General features: G+C 32.4%; 2 protein-coding genes across 2 annotated transcripts in view; both read right to left on the bottom strand.

Annotated features, from left to right (window-relative positions):
* Window positions 1-10,962: 10,962 nt before the first annotated feature.
* Window positions 10,963-12,858, bottom strand: LOC117930503 (long-chain-fatty-acid--AMP ligase FadD26-like). The gene has a single exon (XM_034851150.1). It carries the CDS (start codon window positions 12,856-12,858, stop codon window positions 10,963-10,965), a length of 1,896 nt encoding a protein of 631 aa, XP_034707041.1.
* Window positions 12,859-20,059: 7,201 nt separating this feature from the next.
* Window positions 20,060-23,089, bottom strand: part of LOC117930727 (diphthine--ammonia ligase) — a 44,585-nt gene continuing 41,555 nt past the window's right edge. The window contains exon 12 of the mRNA XM_034851389.1: window positions 20,060-20,805. Coding sequence (XP_034707280.1) covers window positions 20,593-20,805 — 213 coding nt within the window. The 3' untranslated portion in view covers window positions 20,060-20,592. The remainder of the gene's footprint in view (window positions 20,806-23,089) is intronic.

Genomic DNA, 23,089 nt, shown 5'->3' on the forward strand with positions numbered 1-23,089 from the left:
TTATGGGTTGTCCCACTATCTACTATGGTCACCACTTTTTAATCACCCATTTCGATCTCCACATGCATCAATCCTTTATGGGTTGGGTTTACAATGTTTACATTGAGTTCAATAATTGAAGAAGACTCATTTGTGGAGTGACTTTTGACTTGTTGTCGTCACTTTCCTCTTCTACTACCAAAGCATTCAACTTTTCCTTCTTAGAGGAATCTTTGGCCCTGTGTGGACCATTGCAAATGAAACAACCCACTACCTTAGTTATTTGCATCATGGTGGACTTCTCTACCACTTGTGCTAGAACTATCTCAGCCCAACTTCCTTTTTTGCCTCTATTATTCTTAAAGGATTTGGGTTCCCTTTCTCTACCTTGTCTTTGCTAATGCTACCATTTTCTCTTATAATTCATTAAAAACCAGGCATCCAACCGATAATTGACTAGGCAAATCTATCATTTTCTTTTATTGAGCCACTTGCTCTCGCTTACATAAGAGTTTATGAAAATATAATTATAATAACAAGACTATTTAAAATAACTATAAATTTAAAAAATTGAAATTAGTCTTACTAATAGCGTATTCATGATCCAATTGATTTTTCAGGTTTCAAAGGAAGTTTATGAAGGAGATAAGTGGCAGCCACCTTTAAAATTTTATCAAATGAGCAAAAGAGTGGGCTCTGAGGCCTAAACTTTAATTTGGCACTCTATGGATGATAATGAACTTAGTTGGGATCTTATACAAGTTAATACAGGTTTAACCTAGAAAGCACTTTCTAGAAATCAAGCTATGGGCCTAGTCAATGGTTGTAAATTACCATTTTCAATCATTATTATTGTCATTTTCCAATAGTCTTTAATGTGGTCAGTAGTCAGTCCAAGTTTTTTATTTTCAAGTTACATTATTACTATGTGTTTAGTTCCAAGAAGTTATAAGTCCCTAGAAAGTCTTATATAGTAGTTGAATAGTCTTTTGAGAAGAATCAATGAAGGAATGAATGAATTTTCAACAACTACTATTTTCTTTATGTGATGCAAAGTGTACTTGGGTGCGAAGCTTAAAAGATTTTAGGAGTAATTCCTAAGGTAATTTTAATTATATATTACTCTCCTTGCATTTTATTTTCTATATTACATCAATTTTGGTATCAGGGTGATATCATGACTACATTATTTAAAAGAAGTTTTAGAGGAAGATTAATTGATAGCCAATGTGATGAGACGTTGATTTGGATGTTGGATCAGCTTAATAGCTTCCATATTTGGATCAGTAACATCAAGACATGAATATTTCATCCCACTAATGAGTCATCTCATGTTGTGCAAGAGGAAACATCTTAGGTTAACAACCAAGAAAATGGAAAGAAACAAAAGGCAATTCAAGCACCATAATACCCTATGTCTGAATGGGCTAGAGGATTGCTTGAAAGAAGACATGAAGCTTGTGACACCGTTGGAGATATCACAAAGAAAGCAAGAGTGGAGGTTGCTGATTTCGAAGGAAAGATGGATGCTACTCAATTTGTTGATTGACTAGTTGTAATTGAAGAGTACGTCAATTGGTATTACATGATTGATGATCAAAGAGTGGGATTTGCTAAATTGAAACTAGTGGGCTTAGCAAAAGTTTGGTTGACAAGTGTTGAAGAAGACATTAGAAGGATGAGGCTGCCACCGATCAACACATGGGAAATTAACAAGATCAGAATTTGTAGGAACAAAACAAATAAGTAAAGCAAATACAAATAAATGGGGGTAGGTATATATCACGATGATGTTCACATTCTAGTTGAGTGAGGTCGTGGTCGTCTATAGTAGTAGCACACATCCTGAGGTGTACAATCTACAGTAGTAGGAGTAATACATGCCTACAAATTACTATGATAAGCTATGTGACAAGCTCATTAATTTAAGGCAGAGAAACATGCTTCTTGCTGAGTATATGCAAAAGTTTGATGAGTTACAAACAATGAGTCAAACAGTAGAAAACCCTTGACAAACTCTTGCAAGATTCAAAGTTGGATTAAGATTTTTAATCAAGCGGGAGTTGCTGCGTTAGCCATTATACAACTTGGAACATGCTTTTCAAGTTGCATTAGACATGGAAGAGTACGTAGGATATTCATTTAATAGGAAACTGAGAGGTACAACCATGGAATCTACCCATAAGAATCTCTATGACACAACTCATAGTGTGAAGCCAAGATCATCTCATCTATTTAATTCACCTTTAAGATTTAAGCCATCGTTTTCTCAAATGGTTGATAAAAAAGGTAAGGGTATCAAATGTTTCAAGTGTCAACAACCTGGCCATATGACATACAATTGTCTAAAGAAGTACTTGCATATTGGACTGGAACATGAGGAGAAACCAGAATCACAAAAGGATAAGCAAAATGAAAACTCATTTGACTATGAAGTCTATGATCTTGTTGACTTGGATGATGAAGAAGTGGACATTTCACTAGGTTCTGTTGTAAGACGTATTCTTAAAACCCCTAAAGTTGAGAAAGAAGATTGGCGCCGAACTTCAATTTTTCAAATGTTAGTTTGGTGTAAGAATCAAGCTTAGAACCTTATTATTGATAGTGGTAGCTGCCTGAAAGTTGTCTTAGCCTCCATAGTTGAGCATCTTAAAGTTCCAATAGAGCTACACTCACAACCATGCAAGGTAGCATGGATAAATAACATCTTTATTCTAGTAAATTAACATGGTCTTGTTTCACTTTCTTATGGTGTTTATAGTGATTCTATTTGGTGTGATGTGATCCTTATGAAAGCAACACTTATCATTCTTAGTCATCCTTGGCTTTATGATCGAGATATGCATCATTGTGGGAAAGAGAACACATATAGCTTCATGTTTAAGAACCAGAAGGTTGTGTTGAAACTGATGACTGCTATTGAAATGGGAAAATATTGAATTCAAAAGTAAAAAAAAGTTGTTGATAGCATGAAGAGTTTTCTTCATATTCTTACTAAGAAAAAGTTTCAACATGAAAGCAAGAACAATGAGGTTATCTATGTTATAGTAATGAAAGAAGTTGGGATGAAAGATACTGCAAGCTTTTCTTCTATACCTAAGAAGGTTACTGAACTACTCAACCTCTCGGATATAGCTCTAGTGGATCTGCTTAGTGAACTTCTCTCACTTCGCAACATTCCACATTTTATAGACTTTATGTCAGGATCTTAGTTGCCTAATTTTCTAATCTATCATATGAATCCAATTGAATATGCAGAGCTTAAAAGACAAGTAGAGGAGCTACTATCTAAGGGATTTATTTGCAAAAGTTTAACCCCCACGCCCACCCAACAAAAAAAATGGCAGTTGGTGCATGTATATAGACAGTTGTGCAATCAACAAGATAACTATCAAATATTGGTTTCCTATTCCTTAACTTGATGATATGTTGGATATGATGGTTGGTTCTTGTGTCTTTTCAAAGATAGATTTGAAGAGTGGGATCATCAAATACAATTAAGGCCCAGTGATTAGTGGAAAATTGCTTTTAAAGAAAATGATGGTCTCTATGAGTGACTAGTTATGCCTTTTGGCCTCTCCAATGCTCCTAACACATTCATGTGCTTCATGAATCAAGTATTTCGACCATTTATTAGCAAGTTTCTATTTGTTTCCTTTTATGATATTTTAATTTACAATAAGACTGAGAAGATCATGTGTCCCATTTGCAACAAGTTATGAGAATCCTTCAACTAGAGAAACTTTACATAGATTTGAAAAAGTTTACCTTCATGACCTTAACTACTATGGTCCTCGGTTTTGTTGTTTTATCCAAAGGGTTAGAAGTAGACCCTAATAATGTGAAAACGATCCTAGAATGGCCAGTTCCTCACATATTACAAGAGCTATGTGCGAAGTTTTCATGGGTTGTCTACATTTTATCAATGCTTCATAAGAAGTTTAGCACTATTATGGCTCCTAACACTGATTGTATGAAAAAAACTAGTTTGTTTGGACCAAAGTAGCAACAAAGGCTTTTGAAGAAATAAAGAAGAGACAAACTGAAGCACCTATTCTAGCACTTATCGATTTTTCTAAAGTATTTGAAGTAGCTTGCGATGTATTGAATGTGGGAATTAGAGGAATGCTCAATCAGGAAGGACATCTTATTGTATTTTTTAGTAAAAAACTAAATGAAGCAAGGCAAAAGTATTCAATCTATGACAAAGAATTCTATGTTATGGTTCAAACTTGGCGTTATTAGCGTAATTATCTCTTTCCAAATGAGTTTGTTTTATATTCTAAACATGAAGCTCTCAAGTATGCCAACTCTTAAAAGCAGCTTAACCATCATTATGGGAAATGAGTCTCCTTCTTACAGGAATACACCTTTGTTATTCGACATAAATCTAGTGTTGAGAACAAGGCAACTCACTCTCGTAGTCGAGTGGTGTTTGTTCTTTCTTCTATGGCTATACATGTCGTGGGGATTTGATTTGTCGAAGTGGAATTATAATTCTTGTAATAATTTCAGCATTATACATGATGCCTTAGTAGCAAGGAATGTGGGAGCATATCTAGATTTTTCATTGCATGATATGGAGACCTCTTCAAAAGGACCCACATTTGCTTACCTAACACATCACTTTGAGAGCGAGTGATATGGGGATTGCATTATAAAGGAGCAACTAGTCATTTTGGAAGAGATAAGACAATTGCAATGATAGAATATCATTTTTATTAGCTAAGTTTAAAATGAGATGTGGCTAAGAATGTTTCTACATGTTATATATGCCAACTATCAAAGGCAAGGAAGAAAAATAATGGACTGAACATGCCGTTTTTGGTGCCACATGAGACATGGCAAGACTTAAGCATGGATTTTGTCCTTGGTTTGCCAAAAACTTTCAAGGAACATGACTCCATATTTTTTTTAGTAGATTGTTTCTTTAAAATGATGCACTTTATCCCATGTTCAAAGACTTTGGATGTTGTCCATGTTGCTAAACTGTTTTTCAAAGAAATTGTCCAACTTCATGGTTTGCCTAAGACTATTGTTTCTGATCGGGATGCAAAGTATATGAGTTATTTTTGGCGAAGCTTATGGAAGATACTGAACATAACTGAAATTTTCTTCAGCTTTTCACAAAAGTTGTTAACCGAAGTTTAGGTGATCTAATCCGTTGCTCAGTTGGAGAACATGTCACCAATTGGGATCAAGTTCTTCCAATGGTCTTGTTTGCATACAATCGTATAGTAAATGGGTCTATAGGTCGCAACCCCTTTGAGATTGTGACTGGCTTGCTTCTTAGGAAGTTTATTGATATAGTTCCATTATTGATGGAAACATTGCCAAACATTGAAGCTGATGCTTTTAGTAAGCATATACATGATTTACATGATGAGGTTTGAAGAAAGATTGCTTTTAGCAATGAGAATTACAGGACACATTTTGATTTGAAAAGAAAGTTTGTTGATTTCAAGGAAAGAGATATGGGCATGATGAGGATAAGGCCTGAATGATATCCTAAAGGTACATACAAGAAACTTCACTCAAAAAATGTTGATCCATACAAAGTGCTCAAGAAAATTAGCTCTAATGCTTATGTTCTTGATTTGCTAGAAAATATGGGCATTAGTAACATTTTCAACATCGAGGAGCTCACAGTATGTTCTAATCCTAAGATGTTACAACTAATGGTGACCCAAATGTTCACTTACCACCAACTCCTCATTTAAAGGAGGAAATTGAAGATGTTCTTGATCATCAAATTGTTTCAACTAAAGGAGAGGGAGACCTCTTTTAGATTGCACATGGATCATAGATGGGGAATTCCAACACTTGATCAAGACGTTTATGAGACATTTCATGTCTTTAACTCGTCAGGGTCGAGTTTTCCTTAGCCAAGAGGAATTGATGGAGACAAATGGCGGCCACCTTTAAAAGTTTATCGAATGAGTAAAGAAGTGGGCTTCGAGGCCCAAACTTTAATTTGACATTCTCTGAATGATAATGGGCTTAGTTAGTATCATATATAAGTCAATACAGTTTCAACTTAGAAAGTAGTTTCCAGAAATCAAGTTATGGGCCTAGTAAATGGTTATAAGTTACCATTTTCAATCATTATTATTGTCATTTTCCAATAGTCTTTAATGTGAGTCGGTCCAAGTTTGTTATTTTCAAGTTGCGTTATTACTGTGTATCTAGTTCCAAGGAGTTGTAAGTCGTTAGAAAGTCTTCTATAGTTGTTGATTAGTCTTTTAAGAGGGATCAATGAAGGAATGAATGAATTTCTAGCAGCCATTATTTTCTTGGTATGATGCAAAGAGTACTTGGGTATGAAGCCTAAAGGATTGTAGGAGTGATTCCTAGGATACTTTCAATTACATACTACTCTCCTTACATTTTATTTTTTGTATTGCATCAATTATTTACCATCACGCTTGCTTCTACAAAAAGGACATGAAATTATCAAGTTAGTTTTGTAACATGATTTCACATTGTATGTAACTTCTTTATTTTTCTTTTGGTAATTTAAAACTAAATGTTAAAGGTGAAAAATAAGAAGTTGGAGATATAGATATTCACATGATTGTAGGCTAGAGGAGGATTTGAGGTAGTTTGACTACTACAAAAATAATTTATGGTGTCACTATTTATGGTGTCACTTTTAAAATAATGACACCATATGGCTTAAAATCCACAAAGGTGACACATCATATAAAAATTTTCAATTAGGATTGATGATATTAATTTTAGGTTTATAGTGTCAGTTTTCGAAAAGTTCCCTATAAAATAATTTTTTTTAAATATTATAACTTAATGGGCCCACCGTGAGAATAATGATAGTATATAAAAAGCTCATTATTTTGTCTTACCCACAATCCAAAAAAATCTCATTCCATAACCCTAACCAAAATTTTCTTCTACCTCTTCTCACACTCATAGTTAACACACAACTATTCTTTACTGCTTCATGGACTCTCAAGTAACCCAAAAAATCTCTTAGATCTATCATTTTCATTTTTTTTTTTATTAATTTCAAAATCTTTATTGGCACAATTGATTTATATTCATTGATTTGGTATATCTGTAATGTGGGTTGTGTAAATAGTGTTTTTTTATTGAGTTGTAGGAAAGTAAAAACTAGGTTTAACATTCCACCGCATCTTTTGATTCATTGTTAAACCCATAAACCCCAAAATGAATTAAAATAAGAAAAATGAATGATTTTTTAATATCTTTCATACTCAGAATGAGAGAAACATTTTACAACATGAAATTTTCTTTTGATCTTGTAGAAAATTTCCTTTGATGGGACTTTTTGTTTATTTTCTAGGAATATTATAGTATATTGTGATGAGGATATTGATTAGTGATATTTGAAAAATAATTTTTTAGAAAATTATTCTCAATATTGTCATCTCCCACAAAAGGAAAAATTAAACAATTTCCATATCATGTTAGAGTCGGTTTGGAATGTTGGAATTAATAATGAGAAATTAATTTTATTTTTTATTTATTAATGTAAATGACTTGTTTTTTAAAAATTTAAATAGGAATGACAAATTTTATAATTATAAAAATGATCAAATCTTATATTTTGAATTTTTTTCTATTCTTTTACATGGTATTATAGTTAATATCTCATCTTGTTCTATTCATATTTTTTCTATTCTTAAAATATGTTTTTTGTTTTTGTTTTACCTTTTTTTTTCTTATTGTTTTTATATGCATTGACCAAAATTTAGAGTAATTGGAAATTGATGATGGAATTTCCCTTTCAAGGTTAGAAAATTTCTATAAAATCTTTTTATTACATAATTTTTTCAATTCCTACCACAAAACTTTTCCTTTTCCTTGTTTTTTTTTTCTTAGAAGAAGATGTTTGATAATTTTCTTTTGATTTTCTATGAAATTTCCTTTTATTGGACTATTTGTTTATTTTCTAAGAATATTATAGTATGTTGTGATGAGGATATTGGTTGGTGATATTTAGAAAATAATTTTTGAGAAAATTATTCTCAATATTGTCATCTTCTGCAAAAAGATTCTAAAAATATGTTTTATTGTTGCCTTCTTTTCTTATTGTTTTTATATGCATTGACCAAATTTTGAAGTAATTTGAGATTGATGATGAAATTTTCCTTTCTAGGTTTGGAAATTTCTATAAAATCCTTTTATTACAATTTTTTTTTTTCCAATTCCTTCCCTAAAACTCTTCATTTTCTTCATTTTTCTTTTTTCAGGATCTGAAGAATATTAAAAGTAAAAAATTTAATACATTGAATATTTTTTCATTTGATGTTTTTTTTTTTTTATTCATTATTTGACTTAGAAAAAAGGAATATCAATTGGAGTTATGATTGAAAAATCAATAATTTTTATGAAGGGTTCTTTAATTTTTTTCTCATACTAATTTTTCTCTTAACATTTTTTAATAATGAATTAGGTTTTTTGTCTTACATACATAATTTTCATGCTTATTATAACATCATGTCCTATTATATTAGTAGTTGAAAACATTTTTATATTTTTTTTACTAAAATTTTATTTTATATAATTGAGATGAAATTTAATGGACATTGTTATTTCACAAAATGAACATTAAAAAAAATATTGAAATTAAGAAAATCCTTCCAAGAAATTAAAAAATATACAAAAAGAATTAGATGTTAAAAATGATTTTTAAAAGCATAATGAATTATAAAAAATAAATTTAAAAAGTGCAGATTTTAAGTGGAATATCAATATTTTCTAAAATTTTAGATTTATATTTTGATTTTGTAGTTTTGATTTATTTTTTATTTTCTTAAATTGTTTTTATTTGAGTTCAAATGTGACTACTTTGTTATGAGATTCCTTAAAGAGATAATTATGGATTCTACGGTTATTGCATTAAAGGTTTTACTCATTTAATAAATTGTACATAGTTTCATACTTCCAATTATTGTGATATAAATGTTATTCTCATTTGATTTCAGTTTGATGACAAAAAAAACATATTCTCAAATAGAATTTGATGAAATTAGAGAAAAATGGATTACTTTTGTGTTATAACTAATCGTGAATCATGTTGATGTATTGTGATCATGCATGGTAAGTCCCGTAGTTGTTATATGAATTTTTCATTGGTATTGTATAACATTACTTATTCTTTATGAACTATTTTTATATCAAAATGGGAAAAAGAAAAAAGAAAACATTAGTACTTAGATTTGTTTATTTTTTATAACATCACATTTTTATTTTCAATAAGAACTCTAAAACTCATTAAACTATGAAATGCAGGTACACACTCTTGGGAGGACAATATGAAGAATAAAAAGAAAAGAAAAAGAGGCAACAAGATTTGGATTTTTAGATGTGACTCTTATGTCATATATTATAGGACATAAACGTTACTTTATTTAGAATTGAGAATTTTGGGTTTTTGGATACAACTCTTGTGTCATTTTATGATTAGCATGTTTTATGCATATGAAATACAGGTATACAAGAATGTTGGGATGCTTAACATTTCTAAATCATGTTTTAATGTGTATTCACTTTTCGTTTTTAGTTTTGGTGGGTTTGATGTGTTTGATGTACTATCATTTTGTGAACATTTGATTTACAAATATTACTGGATGATGTAATGTATTACAGGTTAATCCATAAGCATTATGAAAATATAAGTTAAATGTAATATGATTATTATATCTATGGACAAAATTTACACAGGTGATCTTATTTGTTAATAAGCATTACAAAAATCTATCAGCTAATCAATAAAAAACAATCATATCTTCCATAATCATTTATAATGATATGACAACATAACTCAAAGGTGATGCATTTAACGTGACACTATAACTCAAAGGTGATGCATTTAATGACACTTTATATATCTCACACAACTCTATATCAAATTAAGTATCACTAAAAATATATAGTGTCGCTTCTGAATGTGTCACCATTTATTTGCTTTTGTATCACTTCCAAATATGTCACCAATTGGTACCCTCTATGGTGTCAGTGGATAAGGTGACACTACGTTGTAGCGACACCCTATATTTATAGTGACTTATTATAAATGTTACCATATGTCCTTTTCCTTGTAGTGTTGTGAAAGTCTTAGAATCTGAGCCGAAATAAATAAGAAAACTTAGTAACTTTTAAACACGTCAAGAAATTTGTAGATTAAACTTTAAAATAAACATTAAATTCAAGCCTACATAATATAGTATTGGAAAATAATTTTAAATGTCAATTTTCACTTGACTTATCTAAAAAATAACATTATGCCGCCGTCTTGTGCACTATATATGACTACATTTTTTCAAGCAGAACAACAAAAGTAAAAAAAAAAAAATTATTTTTTATAGGGTTAATTTCATTCACTCCCTTGAAGTTTCGACTAAATACATTTAACTCCTATATATTTGAAATTTTATCAAATATCTCTCCTATCATTTTCATTTTTTTATTTTCATTCACCTTCCCTCTTACTCAAAATGAGAGAAATGTATGATAAAATTTCAAACTTACGGGATTAGATGTATTTAGCCAAAACCTTAAGAAAAGTTAATAAAATTAACTCTTTTTTATATTTCCAAACTTCTCTTAATATTTTTAATTTTTTTTATATCTATTTTTCTAATTTGTTCTTGATTTTGTTGAGTTGTTTCACTACTGCTAATCTATCCACTCATTCACTATTTCATCATCCCACTCAACCACCATCACTTCCAATACCAATCCCCATCCACTTAGATTTGTTAGCCTAAAGATTTTTCAAAAATAATTAGTAAATAATAAAAAAAAATCATTTTTTTCTTCTCCCATTCAACAAAATGAGTTTGTGAAAGAAAAAAAATTAAGAGACATAAAACTTACTAGCTTATATCTACTAGAAAAACAAATCGTTATTTTTCATTTATTTTCAATAGTGTGCGCCGAAGCACACTTTTTCTATAACATACAATATACGGAACATAGCAATGCACAGCCTTTGTTCCCTCACAAGAAAGAACGTAATCCTACTTGAGTTGGAGCACTAGAAAGTGAAATCACGTCATTTCCCATCTCTTCGCCTACCATAACTCTTCCTCCACTTCTCTTACTTGCACCAGCTTCTATAGACCTACCATTCTCCTCAAACTGCATCTCCATTACTACTTTCATTTTGCCTCCTATGAGCTTATCTTTGGTTGCCCATCTTTGTATCTTACCAGAAGTTGTTTTCGGAACGCATCCAGCCTTAACAAGAACCACCAAACCAATTCCTATTTTCTCTTCCCTCAGTACAGCTTCTCTAATCCCTTCACATATAATCTTCAAAATCCTTGTCTCTTCTTCCCTTCTTTGCATCTCTGCAACAAGAACGATTGTCCTTGAAATCTTGAATGCAGCTAAGCAACCTCCCCGAAGAAACTTTTTGCAACCGTTATAAGCAGCAGTCTCTATGTAATGGGGATGTATCTGCTCACCACTTTGGAGTTCAATCATGTCCGAAGATCGACCGGTTATGAAGAGGTATCTCTCTTCTCCTTTAACAATTCCTCTATCGCCTGTTCGGACAAAGCAGCTACTCACCTTGTTGCTTAGCCTTCCTTGAAATACATAGCGAGTTATAGAAGGGTGGCCGAGGTAACCAGAGGCGTTGCTTGAAGATGAAACCCATATCTCTCCCTCAATCCCATCCTCAACGGGCTCCTGTGTTTCTTCATTCACAACTAGAATGTCCATTTCTTCCTCATCTATGCATTCAGAAGCCAGCCTTGCACTAGGTAAGAGCTTGTTGTAAGATGGAATGTTTGGAAAACTAGAAGACCCGCCATTGTTTCTCCATGCTGTCGAAACAAAGGTGCAATTTTCTGCTAAGCCATAAGATGGTGAGATGCATGCTGGATTTAACCCGAAAGGCAGAAATGCATTGACAAATTCCTCAACTGAGTCGCTGTAAATGGGCTCATTGATGATAATCAGGTTTTTCAAGCTCCATAAATTTATGGGTAGGGTTCCTTTGTCAATCCCTCCACGTTTGACCACAAGCGGCAATGCAAAGGAGGGAACTGGGGTGCATGTTGCCTTGTACTCCGAAATCAACTCAAGCCATAGTCTTGGCCTGTTTACGAAGGCGATGGGCGATGTTAGCACGCAAGTTGCGCCGGATACAATAGTCAGCAGCAAGAACATAAGGCCACAGTCATGGTACTGAGGCAACCACGAAACAATAACGCTATTTGGATGAAGATGGTAGGCCTTCCTCGCTGTTCTAACATTGTGAGCAGCTGCTCCTGCAGTCACCAGTACCGGCTTCGGAATCCCTGTTGCCCCTGAGGTGAACTGAACCAAATACATCTCGTCCGCCTTGCAACCGTGGTATGGCAAAGAACCTGATGAACTATTTCCTTCCTTTCCATCTTTGACATCATCAGTAGAAATCCACCTGACTCCTTGTAACAGGTCGCAGAGCCTTTTGTCACTGACAGGAGAGGATACATATCGCTTCACTGCTGCGATGAAACCGTGTTGAGCTATGGCAGCTTTAGGCTTTGTCTGAGACAAAACCCTAACAAGGTGGTAATGGTCTTCTTTGGTGAAAGAAGGGTGAGGTGGGAAGATGGGCACACTCAAAAGACCAGCTCTTTGGCACCCAAAAATGATCTCAACGAGCTCAAGCCCAGGCGAGCACAGAATAACAACAGTGTCCCCTCTCTTCAACCGATGGAGTATTTTGGCAGAAATGGATTGAGCTGAGGAATTGAGTTGAGCATAGGTTAACGTGGCGCCATCTTCAGCCCAAATGAAGGCTGCCTTGGACCGGAAGGCCGGCAAGTTAGCCCACACTGGAAGGTAGAGATCAACTACAGGTTGATCAGGGAAATAGGGGTCATAATTCTCATAGTTCATGTTGTTGTTTATTGTGTATAATTGCAAAGTGATGGTCTGGTTTAGAATCTTATATAGTAAGAATCTCAATAAATTAGAATCGAGTATAATGATGTTTAAAGCTGTCCTAAATGAAGAATACTGGGGAACATGGAATAAAGAGATATTCGAGTAGAATATCCCACTTCAGTTGATCATCATTAGCCATGGGGTTATCACAATTAGTGAAAAAACCCGTCGCCTTCTTGGTTTCATTTTTCTTGTTTCGTAATCTTCCATGCGAATCTGAGGACCTTATCCAGCGTATATCCAGTTCACAGCAATGATCATTAAAATAATGAATCATTTGAAATGACTTGTTTGTACCTTAGACACTAGCCAAAAGCCTCGTATGTTTAGCCTAAATTGACCATTATATTCCTTAAAGCATGTTTGGAGTAAGTTTTTGTTATTATTTTCTTTTTTCTTACGATGTATTTTTTTTTTTTCCATCCTAAAAGGGCGTAGCCGGCCTGGTTAGCCAATGGTCAATAACCAATCAGAGCCGGGCGGGCCACTGTGTAGTTGGGCCTGCTTGCATCTCATCCTAAATCTAATAAACCCAGTGAGAATAGCTCAAAGACAAAAATATCCCATTGATTTACAGACTGGTGATGCAAGTAAATCCACCACTACTTACAAAATGCATGTCAGATGTAATCCAAGCAAAACCATAACCTATAAGTAGGCAGTTAGGAGACTCTTGAGGAATACTCCACTTGACACCTGTCTCACATCATCTTTGTTCCTTTTTCTTGGCTAAAAGCTTACTGACTTCAACCATTGGATGGATGTTTCAAGGTACTGTTGACATCTTTATTGTTGATATTGCTTTAGAATTCTGATTGGTCCATTGAGGAGAAGTTTCTTGTGCCCATCCGTTGAAATCTGAGTTCAAACGCTTGTTTCCTTGCAATTCTTTTTACCCTCCATGGTGCTCACTACCACTTCTGCTAATATGAATGAAAAAAAGGGGCTTTCTATGATCTAGAGGAAGGGATGTGAATTATGCAAGATTAAGTGTGCCTATTAATGCTCAAATGCAGTCCTATTTTATTGGTTAGTTGTTAAGTTTTTGGATTGAGTCAAAGAAGTTGTAACATGTGCCATACAAAATTGGGAGAGTTCACTGCTGCAACAAACAAATTTAAGGATGCTTCATTCGTGGGCGCTTTTACAAAGCATCAACGATTCAATGAGAAATAGGTTAATCTTGGCACTCATTGGATATGGGTCAATATTGATGCTTTGTAAAGGATTTAATGGCGCTTCTCTTCTTTAGTGCTTTCTAAAAATGTCATAGAATAACTTTTATGTATTTTGAGTAACCTTGGCACTTCTTAGAAGCATCATGTTCTCCCTTTCTATATATAGCCCTCATTTACCATTCTCTGTGGCAGCTTTTTGAAATGTGTTGTTTAATCTCAAATGTATTTGAATGACATTAGAAGACTCACCCTTACGGTTACCTATCTAATATTGTTGTACAAATTTTGGGATCAATTTCACATCTAATATCCCATCCATGGCTTTGAACAAATAATATTTTCTTATTGACTCTTATGTACAATGATGGTAAATGAATCCTCTCCAAAACACCAAATTCTTCTTATAAGCATATATGTTACAAGAGGAGGTCATAGGTCTATGTATACAATTTCATAAGCAACATCATGTGATTGAATCTCGATAATTTATTGCCTCGATTTGATTCCAACTTCAATGACATGACAACACAAAACTAGCTCACGGGTTTCCATTGTTAAATGTGCTAGCTTCAAAGTGAGAAGACAAACCTATTTACATGTCCCAGAAAGATACCCATCTAATGACAACTTGTTTATGAGATTCACTATCATAGTTTTCCATAGTAAATAGGGAGGGGTAGGGAACGACATAATATTAAGGGAAAACTTATAAATGATAATACTCTTGAACACTGTTGTCATGTTGTGTGCACTGTTTAAGTAACCTTCATTTGAAAAGGACATCAAGCTTCTGTTTTAGGTATTTTTATGTGAAGAAATCAACAATTGATATTTTATTTTAATTTATGTTTTATTGGTTTTAGCAAACATGGAAGAAATACTCATGCAAATATATTATTATATTTTCATCATTATTAACAAATACAGTTGTAGTTGTGCATACAAGAAGGCAGAGATGAGAAACGAATTGTTCTATGTTGTTTTTGTTAGGAGGAGGCCCCGTGTGTACACATCTTGGCTTGAATGTCAAGCTCAAGTTATTGGTTTTAAGGGAAACATTTACGTGTAAAAAACCCATTAGAAGGTTGTATCGGTGTGGGTCATGTATGACCCTCGATGGAGAAGACTTGAAATACTAAGTCAATCAACCTCAAATGAAGGGGTTAGACAACTTATTGGGCAACCTAACGATGACAATGTAATAAGGAGAATTAGAGACTAGACAACAAATTTCCTTGCTCATTTTCTACTTGGATGTGTTGTAACATTTGCAATCATGTTTATCATTCAAAAGTTGTTTTAGGTGTGTTCAAATGTGGTAGGAGTGTGCTATGCTTTGCATATGTTGTTATTTTCTAGAAAAAATAGTAGCTTAATATTGTCATTTAGAAATTGTATTACATCTATTCAAAGCAATGGCACTAGTGTGCTATGGATTTTCATCATTTTGATTTCATAAAACAATGGTGAAAGACTTAAATATGGTGGTTAATCCTCCTTCATATGGGATGGAATTGTGCCAAGAAAGAACATTGTTAAAATTACAAAAAAATAAATATGCAGTTACAATTTTGATGATGAAATTTAAAAATATGAGTTGTAACAATTCTTGGGTGAAGGAATTTAAGTGGGGAAATTGTGTAGTTCTTGGGTGACAAGAAAAAAGGAGAGTTTTTCAAAATCACTTGAAATCCTAAAAAAAATGGTAACCTTATACACACCTTATATAGTTAGTACATTTACATTATATAGTCAGTATAACATCCTTATACAATGACTTAAATTCTACATACTTCCTTGTAAATGTCTATACATAAGTCGACTAACTATGTTTGCATTGGTTTGGTTTAGAAAAAGGGAAAAAATTGTTGTACAATTTTGTTTTAATCATTATTAGTGGAGTAGGTATTTGAATGACCATGTACGAGTTAGATAATGTGTATGGGGATGAGTGCGTGATTAACCAATATGTGTGAGTAATGTCCCTTATCCTTGGCCAAGGGAAATAAGCAGGCAAGTTTTTTATAATCACTTGAAATTCTTCATAAATGGCCATCTTGTATACCGCTTATACTTTTAGTATATTTGTCTTGTATACTTAGTGTAAATACCTTGTATAGCAGCGCAAATTTCATATACTTCCTATTTAATGTGAACCCATAGGTGGGTTAACCATGTTTCCATTGGTTTGGTTCACAATACAATGGAAGGAGAAAAAAAATAAATTTTTCATCAAACATCGTTAGTGAGGTAGGTATTCGAATAGTCATGTACAAGTTAGATAAAGAGCATAGGATGAATGTGTGATTAACCAATGTGTGTAGATAATGTTCACCATTCTTGGCTAAAGGAAATAAACAAACAAGCTTTTTCAGAATTAGTTGAAATTTTTAACAAATGACAGTCTTATACAACCCTTGCACAATAAAGTATAGTTGTCTTGTACACTTAGTATAAATATCTTGTACAGTAATGCAAATTTCATACACCTCCTACTTAATGTGTGCACATAGGTGGGTTAACCATTTTTCCATTGGTTTGGTTTACAAAACAATGGAAGACTTAAAAACAAAATTTTCTCTCAAACATTAATAGTGGGATAAGTATTCAAATTGTCATGTGCAGTTAAATAAAATGTTTGAGATGAGTGTGTGATGGAGGAATATGTGCTATGAGAGTGTGCATTTCTTAAATGATAAAAAAATGGATTGTTCAAAATCGATTGAAATCTTTCACAAAAGGTAATATTATATACCCTTTATACAGTTAGTACATTTGTCATGCATAGTTACTATAACACCCTTATACAGTGGTGCAAATTTCATACACATGCATAAATTGTGTGCCCTCATAGGATGTGTGAACTATGTTTCCAATGATTTGGTTAAAAAAATGATGAAAAACCTAAAAACTAAATTTCTCTCCAAACATTATTAATAGGGTAAGTATTTCAATTGCAATATGCGAGTTAAATAAAGTATATGAGATGAGTGTATGATGGATGAATGTGTGGCATGACTTTGTGCAACCCTTGGATGAAAAAAAAAAATGTTCAAAATTGATTGAAATCCTCTAGAAAAGGCAATCTTGTACACCATTTGTATCATTAGTATATTTTGTTTATACAATTCATGTAACACTTTTGTACAATGGTGCAAATTTCATCTATATGTATAAATTATGTGTCCACATAGGATGTGTGAACTATGTTTTCAATGATTTAGTTTAGAAAGTGATGGAAGACTTGAAAACAAAATTTTTCCTCAAACATCATTAATGAAGTAAATATTCCAATTACCATGTGTGAGTTAAATAAAATACATGAGATGAGTGTGTGATGAAGGAATGTATGACATGAGACTATGAAATCCTTGGATGACAAGGAGAAAAAAAAAAAGAATTATTCAAAATTGATTGAAATTCTCGATAAAAAGAAGTCTTATACACTGCCTGTATAGTTAGTACATTTTCTTTGTATAGTGGTGCAAATTTCAAATAACATAAATTGTGTATCCACATAGGATATGCGAACCATATTTCTAATGGTTTAGCTCAAAAAATGGTGGAAGAAGTAAAAATAAAATTTTTCCCCAAACATCATTAATGGGTAAGTATTTCAATTATCATGTGCGAGTTAAATAAAGTGCATAATATAGATGTATGATATAGGAATGTGTGGCATGAAAGTGTGTAGTCCTTGGATGACAAGAAAAAAAAAAGAGTTATTCAAAATTAATTGAAATCCTCCACAAATGGTAGCTTTATACACAACTTGTACCATTAGTATATTTGTCTTGTACAGTTAGCGTAACATCCTTGTACAATGGTGATAATTTTATCCACATGCATAAATTATATGCCCATATAGGATGTGCAAACTATGTTTCCAATGGTTTTGTTAAAAAAATGTTGGAATATGCAAAAACAAATTTTTTTATTTTTTATTTTTCCAAAAATCATTAGCAGGATAAGATTCCAATTGTTATGTGCAAGTTAAATAAAATGCATGAGATGAGTATATTATGAAGGAATGTATGACATGTGAGTGTGTAATCATTGGATTACAAAAAAAGAAAAAGTTCAAAATCAATTGAAATCCTCCACAAATGGTAGTCTTGTACACCTCTTGTATGTACATTTGTCTCGTATTGTTAATGTAACATTCTTATACAATAGTACAAATTTCATCCACATGCATAAATTATTTATTCACATAGGTTGTGTGAACCATGTTTTCAATTGTTAGTTAAAAAAATAGTAGAAACAAAATTTTTTCACTAAATATAATTAATGAGATAAGTATTTTAATAATCGTGTGTGAATTAAAGAAAGTGCATCTGATAAGCGTATGATGAAGGAATGTGTGGCATGAGTGTATAGTCCTTGGATGATAAAAAAATAATAATAAAAAGTTGTTCAAAATTGATTGAAATCTTTCTCAAGGGTAATCTTGTACACACCTTGTATGATTATTATATTTGTCCTATACAGCTAGTGTAACACCCCTATATAGTGATGCAAATTTCATCCACATGCATAAATTATGTGTCAACATAGGATATGTGAATCATCTTTTCAATGACTTGATATTTAAAACAAATAAAAAGCTATTTTATTTTATAATCTATAAAAAAATAAGATATAGAAAATTATTTTAAAACTATTATTTTATTAACCTTCTAGGTCTTTGCACTTTATTCCTAAAGTTCAATATTCTATAATTCATCACTAAATTTTTAAATATTGTCACTTAATGTTCAAACCTTTTAAATGATTAATTTATCCTTGCACTTGAATTTTTATATTAGTAAAATGTTTTTTTTTTAAAAGTGAAGTTATCCAATTAAATAATTTTAAGAGATAAATTGCTCAATTCTAAGTATGCAGAAACTAATTGTAAAATAATGTATAGATTGAGATGAAGAAGTTTATAAAACCAAAAAAAATATAAATAAAAGATATATTAAAAAGTAGAATTTAGCCCAAATTTATTTATTTATTTTGCAGTGAAGAAGAAAAGATGAATAAAAAAAAAAACACATATACATTCCCCCTAAAATAAATCTCGAAAGAAATAGTTAGGTTGGTGAAAAGAAATTATATATATATATATATATATATACATAGATTTAATATTATTTATTTCAAGATCAAGTACATTTCTCATTATGATTTTTTTCTTGATTTACTCATTTCCATTGGTACCTCTAGGTCATAAAACCACTATACACATAGGTACAATATTATATATATATATATATATATATATATATGGAATTTTTATCCCTAATATTATATTTTCTTTCCATCAATTATACAACTTAGGAGGATGTTGAGCCTATCAACCCCAACTAACTTGAAAACATAATTCTCCAAAAGATGGTAAAGAAAAACATTCATAAAAGTAATAAGGAAAGAAATATTAAATTTATAAAGTTTTTGCCTTACCTTTTCATAAAGATTCAAGAGTTTAATGCTAAATTTTTTTTAAACAATATTGATTATATTTATTATTTTTTTTTTTTTTATTATTTCGTAATAGTATCCGAAATCCAAGAGTGAGCTCCAAATGCTACTAAATGATGAATGATCAGAAACGATATCAGATAAATAATGTCATCCAAAGAATCATCCGCCAACTATCTAATTCAAGATGGTTCAAGATTATGGTCTATCGGAAGCTCTGTTTGTTTTTTTTTTTTCCTTTTTCTTTTCCCCCTTTCTTGACTTCTATTATTCAAGTTAAATCCAATCTTTGAATAAAAAAAATAACAGTCATCTAAATTTGAACAACACCTTTGCATTGATTTTTGACTAAACAACAAACAAGAAAAGCCACTGCAGTATTTTTCTCTATGACCCCCCTTGATTGATTAGTTGTAAGCAAGCAACAATTGTAATAAAAATCAACAAAATAATGTTTGTCAAAAGTGGTCTCCTCATCCAAAGCATAAATGAAATCAAAATAATAATAATAAAAAGGTTTCTAAAAGTTGTCCCTTCATCAAAGTAAGGAATGAAATCAAAGTGTACAATCCAAGTCAGAATTTTCCCTGGATGTCCAAGTTTGCTGTGTGGCAATACATTTCTCCATTTCTAGGGTTCTATGCCTATAATGTAACACTCAATATCCCAAGTTCAAGTCCCAGATTTAACCCACGCCCAGTTCTTGACTCTTTGTCAAACATGGAACACAATCAACCAGGTCTAACAAAAGAAACCCTCAAAAAACAAAACCTTTAATCTATCCATATCTCACCTACTCCTGTATGAGAGCACACAACTTAACAAGCATTTCTGAAGCCAGCACTACATATTTGCTACTTTATATACACAGAAATCATATCACAAAGAATGGATCACTAATGACGGGAAAAGACTCAAAAATAATAAGCAGCATGTAATGGCTTATAATTCATGTGATTGATTCTTTTGATTGCTGTGTCTGTTTATCTCATCAAGTTTCTAATAACACAAAGAAATGCCACTAAATTGGGAAATGGAATCATCAATGTTTCTGGGAAAACAGCTCACAGGTGATGATATCATCCATGGATGAGGTCTTCCCAGCACCCAAAACAGGAATGAGGTTGAAGATGGGTTCCTTACCAATTTTAATCCTCTGACTCATTTCAGCAAATTCATTGAATGCATTGGTGAACATGAGTGACAATGTTTCAAGAGGCATGCAAAGGCTGGTTGGGAAGTAGAACTTCAAATTCTACAAAATAAAAGAGTAAGAATGAGAGGAATAATAATAACTTAGACCTAAAACAAAATCAAAAGAACATAAAAACATAAAAATGAATAAATAAATAAATGAAAAGAACAAGGCAGATCACAAGAACAATGGCACAAAGAATGGAAAAATGCAGGACTTGAGATTATTATTATGGGACCAAAGAATGCCTGGGCTTTCTGCCATAGCCATAACAAATTATAGTTCCCAGGATTATTGCAGAACATAATCCTAAGAACAGTATTAGGTTGGAATTTTGTCCAGCAGAGGAATTCAATCTCTACAAATACTTGTTTGTTAGATCAGATGAAGAATCAAAATCTTGTGTTGATTTCTTTCTTTCTTTCTATTGTTGATACATGTTCATTTGGTCCCAATTCCTTTTTTCTTTTTTTCCTCTAGGCAATCTTTGATTCCCATAAAATTTGAGGGAAAATGCGAGGAAAGAAAATTGAGAGGAAATGTGGAAGGAAAATAAAAAATTAGATTTAAAGACAATAATTTAATTTTTATACTACTTTAAACTCATTTTAATTATTTTTCCACTTCTAGATAAAGATAGATAATTTAAAAGTATATAAGTTTCTAACTAATTTTAATTCTATTTTATTTTCCTACATATTTTCTATAATAAAACCAAAAATGAGAAAATAATTTTCTTTAGTATTTTTTTTCTTTCCTTAGCATTTTCCAGGAACCAAACATAACCCTAATGTGTTTTGACTCATTTTATATTGAAACCATATACGTGAAGGAGGAAAAGGAATTGCAAAAGAGATATTCTCAGATAGAAGAGAAGGCAGTCAATAGATGCCCGAAGCAATTAGTAGTCAAGAAGAAACGGTCATCTTGTTCTTTTTATAGATGCTGAGTGAGCTGTCTAAGAATGAGATGAGAGGTATCATTCGCAACTCCAACACAGTGCAATGGCAGAGATCAGTAGCAAGCCACTGAGGAATTCTCACTGAAACAAAGAGATTCATGAAAATGGACTTGATATTCTTATCTTCATTCAACCTTGGCCTTTATATGGTTATTCAGGATGGTAAGGGTGCATAGCAAACAACCAAAATAAAGGTAGCACTGACTTCCCAAAGTGCCCATGACAACAAAGAGGACATTAAAGGGCTTGATGGAGATTAAGGCAGAGGGGTTGAGTGTGGGGTTTAACCCAAGACTGCCTCAGCAGGGTAGGATTAACTCTGAAGGTGTACAATTGAGGAGTTTGATGCAGAGGAAAGACACCAAGTTCACTGGCATGTGGTGAGAAAAGAATGGTTTTCTTCTACCATGAAACATCACATTCTTTGTCAATATGCTTATAGTCCAATTATCATATTAAATCTTTGTACAATCTTTCTGCTCATGCCTTAACTCACTAAGAATCCTATGAAGCCAAATTGCTTGCCATACTGCAGTGGTCACTGCTATGTATTTAGTTTCTGCAATTGATGATTCAACTACATTTTTCTGCTTCAAGTATCATGGAAAAACCATTTTTTGAGATTTAAAAAAAATAAAATGAAGTCGTACACTTTCTAGTCTCTACACCACCTCTATGGTCAATACTTGTGCAACTCACTAAACTAAAGTTGTCTCAATAGGGATCATGATCATAAGTGTCATTCTACTTGCTCTCCAACGCTCTGCAAGAGTTTACCCCAAGCACAGGGAACAATGAAAGAAACTTGAAAAAAAGATGTAAGAGACCAAGAGAAGGGCAAATTAAGATTTTCTGTAGAGATGTTTAATATTGTGCTGCGAATTTTGAGGATTATGATGAATAACCTAATAAAAACTCAAACTTTGTTAACGAAAAAAATGTTAGGGTTTGGGATACCTTTCATATCCTACTCAGTCACTTGTGTCCCTTACTATACACTTCAGTCATATGGTTACTTGAGTTCAAGTGGAAAGTGAATCAATAAAGTCCAAACAGCTACTACATTTCAAACCAGTATCCTTTCCCTTTGCTACCCAGATTTAGCATGAAGATCAAGTTTTCATGCATGATTGAAGAAGAATTTTTCATTGATTATTTTAGCATACATGCTGCCCTCTGCATTTTGAGAGGTTTTTTAAGTTTGTAGGGGACTTTCATGAGAAAGAAAAGAAGGCATGAAGAGTTGCTCTGTTGTGCTTATTCTAGACTGTTTGGAAGGAGAGACATAGCAAATTGTTTGAAATGTAGAGCATCCAGATCAGGCTATCAAAAAATTCTCATTCTTCTATTCCTTGGTGTGTTGGGCTAAGTTGTTTATAGATG

The sequence above is a fragment of the Vitis riparia genome, chromosome 14, assembly GCF_004353265.1.
Source record: "Vitis riparia cultivar Riparia Gloire de Montpellier isolate 1030 chromosome 14, EGFV_Vit.rip_1.0, whole genome shotgun sequence".
Taxonomy (NCBI): domain Eukaryota; kingdom Viridiplantae; phylum Streptophyta; class Magnoliopsida; order Vitales; family Vitaceae; genus Vitis; species Vitis riparia.

Bases quoted from the DNA above. Each gene is read 5' to 3' on its own strand.
- LOC117930503 (XM_034851150.1), bottom strand. From the start codon at position 12,858: ATGAACTATGAGAATTATGACCCCTATTTCCCTGATCAACCTGTAGTT.